This window comes from Pleurodeles waltl, chromosome 2_2 (assembly GCF_031143425.1).
Source record: "Pleurodeles waltl isolate 20211129_DDA chromosome 2_2, aPleWal1.hap1.20221129, whole genome shotgun sequence".
Lineage (NCBI taxonomy): Eukaryota > Metazoa > Chordata > Amphibia > Caudata > Salamandridae > Pleurodeles > Pleurodeles waltl.
In genome coordinates, this window is record NC_090439.1 from 257,081,138 (window position 1) to 257,096,203 (window position 15,066).

Genomic DNA, 15,066 nt, shown 5'->3' on the forward strand with positions numbered 1-15,066 from the left:
TAATTTAAAACCTGGAGTTATCCAAGATCTGTTCACAGCATTTCTACAATGAATTGCATCTCGTTTTATTATGTTGTTGCTATGCTTCACAAAATGTGCACATTGTATATTGTACTTCTTGTAAAGTTCTGAAGTTTTAAATATTTTCACAAAATGATGTGGTCCTGGAATGCTAGTATAAAAGCCCGAAATAGGCTATCATAATTGACAATGAACAAATAGATCTGAAGAAATGTAATACAAATTATAAAATAAGCACCACACGTAAAAATAAAGTTAACTAATATTTAAGCCTTGAAAATGCTCCGAAGCCTAGGCAACAACTGCGAGGAGTGAGAAACACCTGTAGTATGTCTTTCCATAAGCTAAAAGATGCAAACAGTCCCTGTGTTGGAGCAAAATAATGTAGAAAACGGATACTGATACAAAATGATATAAATTAAACTACATTCCTTTCTCTTTCACGTTCTGACAATGGAAATGATCAGAGATTTTCCTCTTCAAAATCGTGTATTAACTCTCCTTTCTCGTTGGAAAGGGAAGTGGAAGGCGCCCAGATTTCATGGGAGTGTAGAAGAAGGAGTCTATTTTCTCCATGGGGAAATATGTTTTCAGTAGAGAAGAAAATAGAAAAAATGACAAAATTGCACAAAACTTCTGTGCAATTCCGCAGTGTGTTTCATATCCACATTGAAGAAGTGCCTAAACCTGAAAAAGTCACAAGATTTTTCCACGCGTACACCTGAGAAGTTGAGCACACATGAAAAGTTGTATCAGGAGCAGCTTTTTAGGCGTATTCCCTAAAACGTTTTAAGAATTCTAAAAAAAATGTAAAAGTGCATTCAAGCGAAAGTGTGTATCTCCGAAAACACTTCTACATTTTTTGTGAATTTGGCCCATCATATTCTCTGTTTTTCACTTAGTGGGGCCAGTCACCTCAAACAACATTTTTAAAGTTTACAATCTGTATGGTGAGTGTTACTGATAATTATTTTCAATGTATGATAATTGTATGCAGGGAAAAAATTGAAATATATTTCCTGAAATAATCTGACCTCTTAATCGTGTAATATTTACGTCCGATTTCTAGATTATTCTAACGGAATGTTTCCTTATTGCAGGAAAGTAAGAGATGCCACCGGCGTTGACATTAACATGCGTGTAGGAGTGCATTCTGGGAATGTGCTTTGTGGTGTTATTGGGCTGCAGAAATGGCAATATGATGTCTGGTCGCATGACGTGACTTTAGCAAACCACATGGAAGCAGGTGGAGTACCAGGGTAAGACAATTATATTACTTCACCATCAGCGCCTACAATTGTTTTAATCTTATGTATAACAGCTTTTGAATTAAGTAGAAAATTCTTTGAGATGGCTGGCACCTCTTGTACAGTAGGACTCCTATCAATAAAAATGCTGAAATCATTGAATTTATCCCGTTACAATGAATAGGTGGTTCGTATAATTTTAGAGCTCTTAGTAAAATCCGTTGTTTCCTGCTCTTAAATGAGACCCTTAAATTCTGAACAGGTGTGTAGGAATGGTACCTTTCCTTACGCTTATCATGTTTGTTCCAGAATGAACCTCAGTTTTGTCAGTTATATAATTTGTCGAAAACAATTCTTTTTTTTTAACGTTGTATTTAAAATGCGATTAATTTGCACAAATAATTGTGTTTTGTGTACTCTCAAAGGCAGCGAGCTGAGGTTCACCAATTATAAAAGTGTAGGTATTTAAAATAACATGAACATTCTGATAATGTGCATAGCATTAACCAAAAAGTGATCTCACTTTTTTAGTAACTGATTATTCATTAGGATACATTTAAATGCAATGAATGGATTATCAAAATAGCGACCCCTAACTATTGGCTAATAATAATTAGCAAGACACAATTGTGGCCTTGCATCAACAATTTCCACCAGTACCCATAGTCCAGTATTTGCAAATTTGTGCAGAAAAGGGGCACGGTTGTGGGTTGATTACATCCACATTCACAGTGCATACCGTTTTCCAAAATGAGCGTGCGATAGTTACATGCCGCTGATATTCCCCTGTTGTGTTGCAACACAGGACTTCAGATGTAAAAATAACATATCTAAAACCAGTCACACCTGAGCCTTATCTGATATATTGCCCCAGTGAGAAGGACCGTTCATGCTGTACATGAGCAGTGTTCTACCCTACTTACTTTTTCTAGAAAAGGGTTCGGAATGAATATTGCAATTTGCAGAATGATGAAACTGGACTCTTAAAGATCACCCACAGTAATTGACCTTTGCTAAAGGTCAAATACTAAAGATGAACAGAGGTATTGGATCCTCTCAGTACCAGGTGGGTGATAGCTTGTCAAAGATATGACGCCATGCATGGGCTGTTGAGTGTCTTTCTGTAAACAAAGAAAGCTGAAGTCAGTTTCACACTGATGTGTGACTGGTCAGTCGCCTTAAAAATAATAACGTTTGTAGTGACTAATATCTTTTAGAGTAATAGAAAAATATTAACAAGTGAAATTATACAGAAGATTCAGCTTTTGTTTGTCCATCTCATATTGTATCAATTAAATGCTTGGATTGCAATATTGTATACTTAATCTGATTTTGTTTCCAATTTTTAGTCGAGTTCATATTAGTTCTGTCACCTTGGAAAACTTGGATGGTGCTTACAAAGTAGAGGCTGGAGACGGTTCAATAAGAGATCCATATTTGAAGGAGCACGGCGTGATAACATATCTTGTTATCAATCCCAAGGTGAGTAACATACAGTTAAAGAGATAGTATTCTAAGTTAATTTTTTTGCAGCAACAATGTAATGCAATTGTAATACAGGAAATAAGACTGTAGGTCAGGAATGCAAATTTCTGAGCCAACTGCCTTTAATCAAGACGATTCGCCATATTGCAAAATTTTAAAAAGTATCAGTGAGAAGAAATAAAGTATGTGTTCTAGAGCCAGAAAGATAGAGTTAAATAGAAATGACCCCCGTAATGGCTCAACGTACTTCTATAGCATTGAGCTTTTACTCATCTCTTCTTCATAACGTTTTATGCAGCCACTCAGTACCACATCATTTTATTAACAATTTGAATCTGCCAATCATTACGGCCACAACACATTTGCTATTCCATAATCCACATTCATGTTCAAATGTGTTTCTTAAATTTCTAAACACACTCCACCAGCTTCTCTTTGCTAAGGTGTTCCAACAATATAACCACACCAACTATTTCGTTGTGTAATCTTTAATAACTCAGTGCCCTTGACTTGAGATTCCCAAACTATAAGTCATAGATGATAAGTTTCAACTGATATTCATTTATTTGCTGAGATTCCAAATACGTATGTCAGGACTGGCCTATAGAGCAATCTAGCAAATCCAGACCGAAAAGTCAGTGTGTGTGTGTGTGGGTGGGGGCTGTTTTTCTTAGTGCCATAACATAAGCCCCTGCAGTTCCTGTGGTGGTGGATGGTGGGGGCAGCTCCAGGGACCCCCCCTCAGCAACAGTGGTAGGTGCTGGGCCAGGGAGGGGGGGCCCTCCGTCTACTTTGCAAGGAGCCCCTTCAAGTTTTGTTACACCACTTGTTTTCTGCCTGTTTGTGGACCTGTTTGTGGTTTTGTGGGCCAGATTTATCATTAGATTTCCCTGATGTTGCCTCAAACATTGACCACAACAGGCAATCATGCATGTAGGCTACCATACCCTGCAAAGCACCAGTACAGTGTGCCCTTACAAGTTCAAAACTTCCGCAGTTTGCAAATGTTAGCTACTTTTTTGCAAACTCTGGGACTATGTTCTGTCCCATCAAATTGTAATTTATCTATGATAAACTCGTAAAACATGAAAGAAAATTATAACAGAGTCTAATTGTGGTAATTGAGCTGACATTTACCAATTGAAAATTCACCAATTTCTTCCTAGCTTTCAGTGTAGGATAAAATAAATTCCTTGCAGTGTTATTCCATTAAGGTCCAGTTGTATATTATGTGCCACCAATTCATTTTACACAACCATTGCAGTTCATTTTGGATGATCTCCGAATCTTCTACAAAGTATTAATAGCTAGTGCAACGTATTGTAGCAAGCAGTTCTCATGGGAATTTTTTTTAGCTACTAGCATTTGGTCAACACGGTGGAAAATTACAAATCTATTTCTCTACGCAGCCATTTTAAGGAATGCAACTTGACATGAGGCCGTGCAGCTAGGCCCAAGACCTCGTTAATTTAAGGCCGAGGATTAATAAAGCAAATACATAATAGATGACCATTTAAATGATGTACTACTACATTAACACAACATTTCACATTAATAAGCAGTTAATAAGGACACTTGGTGATTATTGACGGTCATTGAAGTAGGCACATTTTCAAAGTTGTGTGCTATTTATCTATATTGATTCATTTTCTGGGCAGATTTAACATTCAGAATACAATCCCTCCTCTGATGACTACATATGTCATCACACTTGTTCGCTCAGCTAAAATTTGTCAAGCCAATCTCTTTAACATTTTCGTTACCTCTTGGAATTTTCCCTAAACAATTTTTCCATTTTAATTTCTTCCCTCCTCAGATCATTTTTCATTTTCTTTGATTTAATCAAGTGAACAATTTACATATTCCCCATGCTTCAATTATGCAAATTACAATAATCAATATCACTTGTATTATTTTCAATATTATCCCTTTCCCAGTGTTGCTGAGCCAATTTCCCACTGAAGCAAATCCTTTGCCAACTTTTTACGAAACACCTGGGGGTATATTTATATTCCATTTGAGCTGAATTTGCATAATTCTTTTATGCAAATTCGGCACAAAACTAACTCCATATTTATATTTTGATGTTAGACTCGTCTAACGTAAAAATATTGGAGTTTGCACCATTTTTTTGATGCATGAACCTACCTTGCATCAATGAGAATCAAGGTAGGCGTTCCCATCTAAAAAATGGTGCTAACCCCATAGCCCCGTAATCATCCTCCATGCTAAAATGATACACGGGTGGGGTCTAAATAATGGTGCAAAGCTTGCTTTGCACCATTATTTAATGCCTGGGTCAGACCAGGCGTTAGGGGACCTATGGAACCATTTCCATGGTTGAACACAATGAAATGGATCCACAGGTGCCCTCCTCAAGCCCCAGGGACACCCCCACCTACACCAGTGGGACACCGGAGGATGGGAGACCCTATCCCTCGTAAGTAGGGTAAGTATAGGTAAGTATTTTTATTTTTGAATGAAAGTGCCATAAAGGGCCCAACATGGGCACCCCTGCATGGCCCAGGGTGCAAAGGCCATGTCCAGGAGACACTGGTACCCTGGGGTGGCCACCGGGGTGGTGGACAGGACTACTGTCTTTTCTAAGACAGGAGTCATGTGGAATGGATGGTTTTACATCATAAAATGATGCTAGGTTGGTTAAGGTATTTTTTTTGCCTCTAACCAGCCTAACGTCATTTTTTGTGCAAAACCTCCTTCTCTCATACCGCCACCCCCACATGGCTAACGTCATTTTTTTTATGCTAGCCCACACTTTGCGTCGGCTTGCGACATTCCATAAATTTGTCCCCCAGCTAGTGCTATGGAATGACGCAAGCCAGCGCTATACTTTTTGATGGAAAACTGCGTTTGCGCAGTTTTGCATCAAAAAGCAAAAATATATGGGCCCTGGATCGTTCATCTCTTTCAAATCAGCACTATTATTAGTCAGATTACTAAGTAAGCTTCTCATTTCTTTGCTATAATCAGGAATATATGTACAATGCTTCGAATCAACAAACAAATATGTGACGCAAGACGGTTCTGAAGAGTCATAGATCCTATCACAGCCATTTCTGTATCCAATAGGATCGTGGCTCCTGAAAAATTTGTCCACATGTTATCCACAATAGTAGACAACTTTCAAATTTTTATAGAATTCAGAATAACTCCCACTGAAGGAACTATCGCTCCAAATATGTCTCCAACTATTCTAGAAAGATACTCTTTAGTTTAATGTGATGTAACTCAGTCATTTTCGGTAACCTTTTCAAGTCCTCAAATTGAAATATCTCTGGGACAACTATCCCTGAATAACATATGTCCTACCATCCTCTTGGAAGACGGTAATAGCCATTGGGCCCACAGATGTAATAAACTCCAGGAACTGCTACATCCTGTCCATTCAACATGAACGTTCATTTACTCTGAAACAAAAACACATGTCTACATTCACTCATTCCCACAAACAACATATCAGTTCTAGATTTTGTCCTATGTATACACAGCTTTCCTACATGTTGCGTATCCAAAGCTAACCTTCCTTGTGTTTTTATTTCTCTAAATTCATAATCATTTCTAAGTGTCCTTTTCTCCAAACCCTTCTTTAGTTTCTCCTTTTATGCCTTTCTCCTATCATCTGTCTGATCTAAAAAAACGATTTTCTATTTGTGTAATGTTGTGAGAAAGTAGCCTCTTTCTAGCATGGTTACCCCCATTTTTGGTCTGTTTGTCAGTGTGTTTTTACTGTCTCACTGGGATCCTGCTAGCCAGGACCACAGTGCTCATAGTTTGAGACTTATTTTTCAGTGTGTTTTTTCTGTCTCACTGGGATCCTGCAAGCCAGAATCCCAGTGATCATAGATTGTGGCCTATGTGCGTTGTCAGTATGCTTGACTGTGTCACTGAGGTTCTGCTAACCAGAACTCCAGTGCTTATGCTCCCTCTGTTTACCAACTTTGTCACTATAGTTTAGTGACTACATATTCCAATTCAGATTGGCACACTGGAACCCCTTTATAAGTCCCTACTACATGGTACCTAGGTACCCAGGGCACTGGGGTAGCAGGACATTCTTATGGGCTGCAGCATGTCTTATGCCACCCAGAAGGAGCTCATACAAACACTCCTTCAGGACTGCCACTGCAGCCTGAGTGGAAGAGTGCACACACTATTTCACAGCCATTTTCACTGCATTAGGTAACTTATAAGTCACCTATATGTCTAACCTTCAGACCCTGAAGGCTAGGTACATAGTACCTGTGTGTGAGGGCACCCCTGCACTAGCAGAGGTGCCCCCACGCTGTCCAGGCCCATTTTCCAAGACTTTGTGAGTTCGGGGACGACATTATAAATGTGAACTACATTTAGGTCAATACATATATGTAGCTTCACAGTGGTAACTCTGGATATGGCCATGTGAGGTGTCTAGGAACTGGAAATTGTACCCCAAATCTGATTCTGGCATTGGGGGACCAATTCCATGCATGCTGGGGGCTCCACTATGGACCCCCAGTACTGCCATGCCAGTCGTCTGAGGCTTTCACTGCAGCCCCAGCTGCTGCCACCTCACAGACAGGCTTCTGCCCTCCTCAGGCTTGGGCAGCCCAATCCCAGGAAGGCAGAACAATGCATTTCCTTTGGGACAGGGGTGTTACACCGTCTTCCTTTGGAAATAGGTGTTATAGGCATGAGAGGGGTTTCCTCCCAGAGCCTCTGGAAGTGCTTTGAAGGGCACAGATGGTTCCCTCCTTGCATAATCAAGTCTACACAGGTTCAGGGACCTGCATCCCCTATCCTGGCATGAAACTGGATAAAGGAAAGGGGAGTGACCACTCTTCTGTCCATCACCACCCTAGGGGTTGTGCCCAGAGCTCCTCCAGAGTGTCCCTGCGTTTTGCCATTTTGGATTCCAAGGTGCTGGGATACTCTGGGCCATCTGATTGGCCAGTGCCAGCAGGTGATGTCAGAGACCCCTCCTGATAGGTCCATACCTGGCTAGGTGACCAATCCCCCTCTGAGGGCTATTTAGGGTCTCTCATGTGGGTGTTTCCTCAGATTCGGGTTGCAAGATTCCACCAGGACTCCTCTGCATCCTCTGCTTCAGCTTTTGACTGTTGGGTCAACCCCAGACTGCTCCAGGAACACTGTAACTGTAACAAAGTATCCAAGAAGGCTACTGTGACCCTACAACTTCAGCTCAAGCCAGCAACTGCAACAGTCTCAAGGTTGTGCACACTCTGAGGACTGCCTGTCTTCATCCCGCACCAGAAGGATGGAAGGAATCTCCTGTGGAGTGACAGAGTCACTCCCCTGCTTCAGCAGGCACCTCTCTGCAGCGACGACCGGTACTCTGGATCCCCTCTTCTGATGACGAGCGTGGATCCTGGAACATAGGTGGTGGACTAAAGTGGCCTGATTGTCCAAAGGTCCAGCTGTCCAAATTTGGTGGAGGTAAGAGCTTGCCTTCCTGTTCCAGACAATATCCCTGTATACAAAGTGTTTTGCAGCTCCTAGGGCTTCTGTGTGATTCTCCAAGAAATCTTTCATGCACAGCGAGGCCTGGTCCCCAGAATTCTACTCTGTGACGCTCAGATCCATGAGTTGTTCCCCAGCAACGTGGGATCCCTTTGTGTAGTGCTGCAATGGCCGCCATTTGCAACTCCTTTGTCCCCATACTGCAGGACTCCTGTGCGTGCTGCCTGGTCTTCTGAGGATTCTCTGAGTTGCTGGGGGCCCCCTCTTTCTCCTACTGGGTAGAGTCGACCAGGTCCTTCCTGCCCCCGGGCAGCTCCAGTTTTCACAAAACACAACTTTTGCATTTAACAAGGTTTGTTGGCAGAATCTCGTGACACAAACCACATTGCACTCATCCCTCTGGCGTGGGACATCTTCTGCACCAACCAGGAACCCGTATCTGTCTTCTTTGGTGCAATACTGACTTTGTCTTCTTAGTGGTGGTTCCTCTTTTGCACCTTCATCCAGGTTAGCAGGGGCTCCTGTTCTCCCTGGACTCATCAGTGCTTCTTGGACTTGGTCCCCTTCTTCCTCAGGTCTTCAGGTCGAGGAATCCATCACTGGTGTCTTGCAGTCTCTTCTGGTTCTTGCATTATCTTCTATCATGACTTCTAGTGTGTTTTAGGAAACTTGCTGTACTTTACTCCTGCTTTCCTGGGCCCTGGGGTTGGGTATTTCACTTGTCATTTGTGTTTTCTTACACTCCCAGTTCCCCTCTACACACTACACTTGCCTAGGTGGGAAACCAACATTCACATTCCACTGTTTTAGTATATGATTTGTGTTGCCCCTAGGCCCATTGCAACCTATTGTGATTTTCACTGTTTGCATTATTTTATGACTGTTTACTTACCTGATTTTGGTTACTATTGTATATTTTTGTGGATAATACTTACCTCCTAAGGGAGTATAGCCCCTAAGATAGTTTTGGCCTTAGGTCACTAAAATATAGTACCTTTATTTTTGGTAACACTGTGTATTGTCTTTCTTGTGTGTAAGCACTGTGTGACTATGGTGGTATTGCAAGTCTCCTAGTTCAGCCTTGGCTGCTCTGCTACAGTTATCCCTAGACAGTCTAAGCTGCTAGACACTGCCTATATTTCACTAATAAGGGATAACTGGACCTAGTGTAAGGTGTAAGTACCTCTGGTACCCACTACAAACCAGGCCAGCCTCCTACACATGTCAAATTGTTTCTATGCACATATGCAGTACCAAAGGTTAATGTAGGCTCAAAGAATCCTCTCACTAATTCTATAGTGTTCTGTTTTGCTACTCCACTCAGGTATTCAATTATGGGGACGAATGACAACACAACATCATAGTTGGAATAGAAATACTGAATGCACGCTTGGATATTGAATCTTGTTAGTAACAGACTACAACTTATCCCATAAGTGAGGGGCAAACTATAATAAGTAACTCCTTCCTCGACTGATGAAGGAATCTGCGTACAAAATAACAACCTCTCACATCCATTGTCTCAACATACTCACTCAATAAGCAATAGAAAACATTAGCAAGCGATCTGAAACATCAATTGTTAATTGCAGGAGTGAATCGCGCGTCTTGCCGATTCGAATGTCACCTTGTAAATGCCAAGAAATGGTTGCGCACAATGAGTATCAAGAGTTAAACACGAGGAATGAATCGTGCGTCTTGCCGATTCGAATGCCACCATGTAACTGCCAAGAAATGGTAACGCACAATGAACAGCAAGAGTTAAACACGAGGAATGAATATCGCATCTTGCCGATTCGAATATCAACATGCCAGAAAAACCAAGAGCACATTCACACGCACAAGGTAAAATCTCTCAACATGAAAATTAGTGTAGGAGGCTGGTCTGGTTTGTAGTGGTACCAAGGGGTACTTACACTCTGCACCAGGTCCAGTTATCCCTTATTAGTGTAGAAGAGGTGTCTAGCAGCTTAGGCTGATAGAAAAGGGTAGCTTAGCAGAGCAGCTTAGGCTGAACTAGGAGACGTGTAAAGCTCCTACTATACCACTGGTGTCATATGCACAATATCATAAGAAAACACAATACACAGATATACTAAAAATAAAGGTACTTTATTTTTATGACAATATGCCAAAGTATCTCAGTGAGTACCCTCAGCATGAGGATAGCAAATATACACAAGATATATGTACACAATACCAAAAATATGCAGTAATAGCAATAGAAAGCAATGCAAGCAATGTACAGTCACAATAGATTGCAATGAGAGCACATAGGTATAGGGGCAACACAAACCATATACTCCAAAAGTGGAATGCGAATCACGAATGGACCCCAAACCTATGTGACCTTGTAGAGGGTCGCTGGGACTGTAAGAAAACAGTGAGGGTTAGAAAAATAGCCCACCACAAGACCCTGAAAAGTGGGTGCAAAGTGCACCTAAGTTCCCCAGAGAGCACAGAAGTCGTGAAAGGGGAATTCTGCCAGGAAGACCAACACCAGCAATGCAACAACAATGGATTTCCAGACGAGAGTACCTGTGGAACAAGGGGACCAAGTCCAAGAGTCACACTCAAGTCGTGAGTGGGCAGATGTGAGGGTGCAAACAAGCTGCCACCGGATGGTAGAAGCTGTGGATTCTGCAAGAACGAAGAGGACTAGGAACTTCCCCTTTGGAGGCTGGATGTCCCACGTCGTGAAGAAGCTTGCAGAGGTGTTTCCGTGCAGAAAGACCGCAAACAAGCCTTGCTAGCTGCAAGGGTCGCAGTTAGGGTTTTTGGATGCTGCTGTGGCCCAGGAGGGACCAGGATGTCGCCAATTGCGTGAGGAGACAGAGGGGACGCCCAGCAAGACAAGGAGCCCTCTCAGAAGCAAGCAGCACCCGCAGAAGTGCCGGAACAGGCACTACGAAGAAGAGTGAACTGGAGCTCACCCGAAGTCACAAAGGAAGGTCCCACGACACCGGAGGACAACTCAGGAGGTCGTGCACTGCAGGTTAGAGTGTTGGGGACCCAGGCATGGCTGTGCACAAAGGAAATCCTGGAAGAGTGCACAGGAGCCTGAGCAGCTGCAAATCACGAGGTACCCAGCAATGCAGTCTAGCGTCTAGAGGAGGCAGACTACCCCCACAGCATGCACCACCAGGAAAGCAGTCGAGAAGGAGGCTGGATCAGCGATACAAGGTTGCAGTAGTCGTCTTTGCTACTTTGTTGCGGTTTTGCAGGTGTCCAGAGCAGTCAGCGGTCGATTCCTTGGCAGAAGGTGAAGAGAGAGATGCAGAGGAACTCTGATGAGCTCTTGCATTCGTTATCTAAAGAATTCCCCAAAGCAGAGACCCTAAATAGCCAGAAAAGGAGGTTTTGCTACTTAGGAAGGAGGATAGGCTAGCAACCCAGGTAAGAGCCTATCAGAAGGAGTCTCTGACGTCACCTGCTGGCCCGGGCCACTCAGAGCAGTCCAGTGTGCTAGCAGCACCTCTGTTTCCAAGATGGCAGAGGTCTGGAGCACACTGGAGGAGCTCTGGGCACCTCCCAGGGGAGGTGCAGGTCAGGGGAGTGGTCACTCCCCTTTCCTTTGTCCAGTTTCGCGCCAGAGCAGGGCTGGGGGATCTCTGAACCGGTGTAGAGTGGCTTATGCAGAGATGGGCACCATCTGTGCCCATCAAAGCATTTCCAGAGGCTGGGGGAGGCTACTCCTCCCCAGCCCTGACACCTTTTTCCAAAGGGAGAGGGTGTAACACCCTCTCTCTGAGGAAGTCCTTTGTTCTGCCTTCCTGGGCCAAGCCTGGCTGGACCCCAGGAGGGCAGAAACCTGTCTGAGGGGTTGGCAGCAGCTGCAGTGAAACCCCGAGAAAGGTAGTTTGGCAGCACCCGGGTCTGTGCTAGAGACTCGGGGGATCATGGAATTGTCTCCCCAATGCCAGAATGGCATTGGGGCGTCAATTCCATGATCTTAGACATGTTACATGGCCATGTTCGGAGTTACCATTGTAACGCTATACATATGTCGTGACATATGTATAGTGCACGCGTGTAATGGTGTCCCCGCACTCACAAAGTCCGGTGAATTTGCCCTGAACAATGTGGGGGCACCTTGGCTAGTGCCAGGGTGCCCACACACTAAGTAAGTTAGCACCCAACCTTTACCAGGTAAAGGTTAGACATATAGGTGACTTATAAGTTACTTAAGTGCAGTGGTAAATGGCTGTGAAATAACGTGGACGTTATTTCACTCAGGCTGCAGAGGCAGGCCTGTGTAAGAATTGTCAGAGCTCCCTATGGGTGGCAAAAGAAATGCTGCAGCCCATAGGGATCTCCTGGAACCCCAATACCCTGGGTACCTCAGTACCATATACTAGGGAATTATAATGGTGTTCCAGTATGCCAATGTAAATTGGTGAAATTGGTCACTAGCCTGTTAGTGACATTTTGGAAAGAAATGAGAGAGCATAACCACTGAGGTTCTGGTTAGCAGAGCCTCAGTGAGACAGTTAGTCATCACACAGGGAACACATACAGGGCACACTTATTAGCACTGGGGCCCTGGCTGGCAGGGTCCCAGTGACACATACAACTAAAACAACATATATACAGTGAAATATGGGGGTAACATGCCAGGCAAGATGGTACTTTCCTACAATTACGCCCAAGAACTCGAATGCCTTCGAAAAAGGCATCGGGGGCCCAGCCCGCCCTGATCAAGGATCACCAATGTAATGAAGGGCAAAGGCCTGGAAGAGCAATGTAGGCTTCCGGAACAGGAGCTCAGGAAGTTGCTGCTGCTCTGCACTGGGACCTCTGAATAGTGAACACGCAGAGCTGGGCTGGCTCCATTATATAGAGTCTGGCCCAGCCTACAAACCACACCCAGTCATGCTGCAGAGAAAGCTTCTAGAAAGCCCTGGAAAGGGACCACACCCTGTCACACTCTGAAAGCCTGCAGCAATACATTGCAAATTAACAGTATTTATAAGCACCTTGAATATAAGTCTTCAGGAGTAATCTCTGCAATGCAAAAGGTTAAAAAACAGCATACCAGCATAATGCATGAATTACGTTATCTCATAAGTGCTGGGTTTTTGCATTCCAGTCACCCGTAGAGCGCGCACTTCCCTGATGTTGACACTCAATTGAGGTCAGTCCACTTTCTCTTTCCTGTGGGTCTTCTCCTTCATCTCTCACAGGAGTGGCTGAATGGCTTTCGATTTGCTCAGATGCAGTTTCTGTTCCCCTTTCTCCTCTTTCCCGCTCGGGAGTTGGTCTGGTCATTGTTCGTCCTCTCAACAACTCCTCTTCTTTTTCCAAAGGACATGCCACTTTCCTCATATGGCATGTGCGAATCCAGTTCGAACTGCAACGCACTTCACCGCTGTGGTAGTGATCATCACTACCTGATAAGGGACTTTCGACTAAGGCTCCAAACACGTTTTCCTCACGTGCTTTCTAATCACAACACAGTCATGTGCTCTTAGGTTGTATCCTTGATCTTGAGACTATTGCAGTGTGGTGGCATCCACTTGATGAAAGAGTGAACCACATCAGCCAGACCCTTGATGTAGTCCAAACCATGTCATCTGTTATGTTCACAAGAGCATTTGCAGGAACTGCTGGCAACCTCATTGCTCTACCCATGAGGATCTCATGTGGTGACAGTTCTGTCTTCCTGTCAGGTGTGTTCCTCACTGCCATTAGAAGTAATGGTAATGCTTCAGGCCATTTCAGATTCATGGACGCACACATTTTCACCATTCTGGATTTCTAGGTACCATTCATCTGTTCCACAAGTCCTGATGGTTCAGGGCGGTAGCTACAATGCAAATTCTGCTCAATGTTTAAGGCTGAACATAGTAATTTATTTACTTCGTTGTTGAAGTGACTTCCTCTATCTGATTCTAAAGAGATCAGAAACCTAAAAGGTGGTATCAGTTCCCTAAGCAGTAATTTTGTTACTGTGAGGCTGTCATTTTTTCATGTAGGATAAGCTTCAATCCAATGACTAAAGATACAGACAATCACCACCACATATCTCAATCCTCCACACACATGCATCTCAATAAAATCCATCTGTGTTCTGCTGAATGGACCTCCTACTCTTCCAATGTGGCTGAAATTTACCACCCAACCTGTCTAAACTTTGAATTGAACCAATTCTGTTTGAACACACAAATCATTGCGTTCCTCCCAAAATGTGCTTGACCATAATAATGCTTAGCCATTTGTGTTAACAAACTGTTCGGCAATACGAATTGACCCTCTTCTGAAACCCATAGTTCATCCTGACGCTGTATGCATTTAATTTTGACCTATGACCTTTTCTCCTCCCTCTCAACATTATTCTGCAATGTTTTTAGTTCTTCCAAGGTATCTATAACATGTAATGCATAACTTGGACATGCATCATCTTCCTCAGGTAACAATTCTCATTTATCTTTGAACGATATACAGTTCAATTAGCAAAACCTTGAGACTTGTTCTGCATATCTATTTCCCACTGACACAAAAACTTATGATTCCAGATGGGCACTGCATTTCACCACGGCAATCTTCTCTAGCATTTGGAAAGCTTGTAACAGTTCATGAATTCTCTTGCCATTTCGAACTGGTGAACCAAAAGAGGTCAGGAAACCTCTCTGTGAGCACAGCTGGCCAAAATCATGCACTAGTTCAAATCCATATTGGCTGTCCATGTAGATGGTAACTTTAAGCTGTGCAGAAACATGGCATGCTCTAGTAAGGGCTACCAGTTCCACCACTTGTGCAGAGTATACTCCTTGAAGTCAGGGCGCTTCAAGTATACCAGAAATTGTGCATACAGTATATCCTGCTCTCAGTATTC

The 15,066-nt window shown here is 43.2% G+C and overlaps 1 protein-coding gene across 1 annotated transcript in view; it reads left to right on the forward strand.

Moving 5' to 3' along the window:
- ADCY2 (adenylate cyclase 2) overlaps positions 1–15,066 on the forward strand; it is a 4,811,883-nt gene that overhangs the window by 3,271,702 nt on the left and 1,525,115 nt on the right. Inside the window, exons 8-9 of the mRNA XM_069219709.1 lie at positions 1,122–1,280; positions 2,618–2,750. Of these exons, the coding sequence (XP_069075810.1) occupies positions 1,122–1,280; positions 2,618–2,750 (292 nt within the window). The remainder of the gene's footprint in view (positions 1–1,121; positions 1,281–2,617; positions 2,751–15,066) is intronic.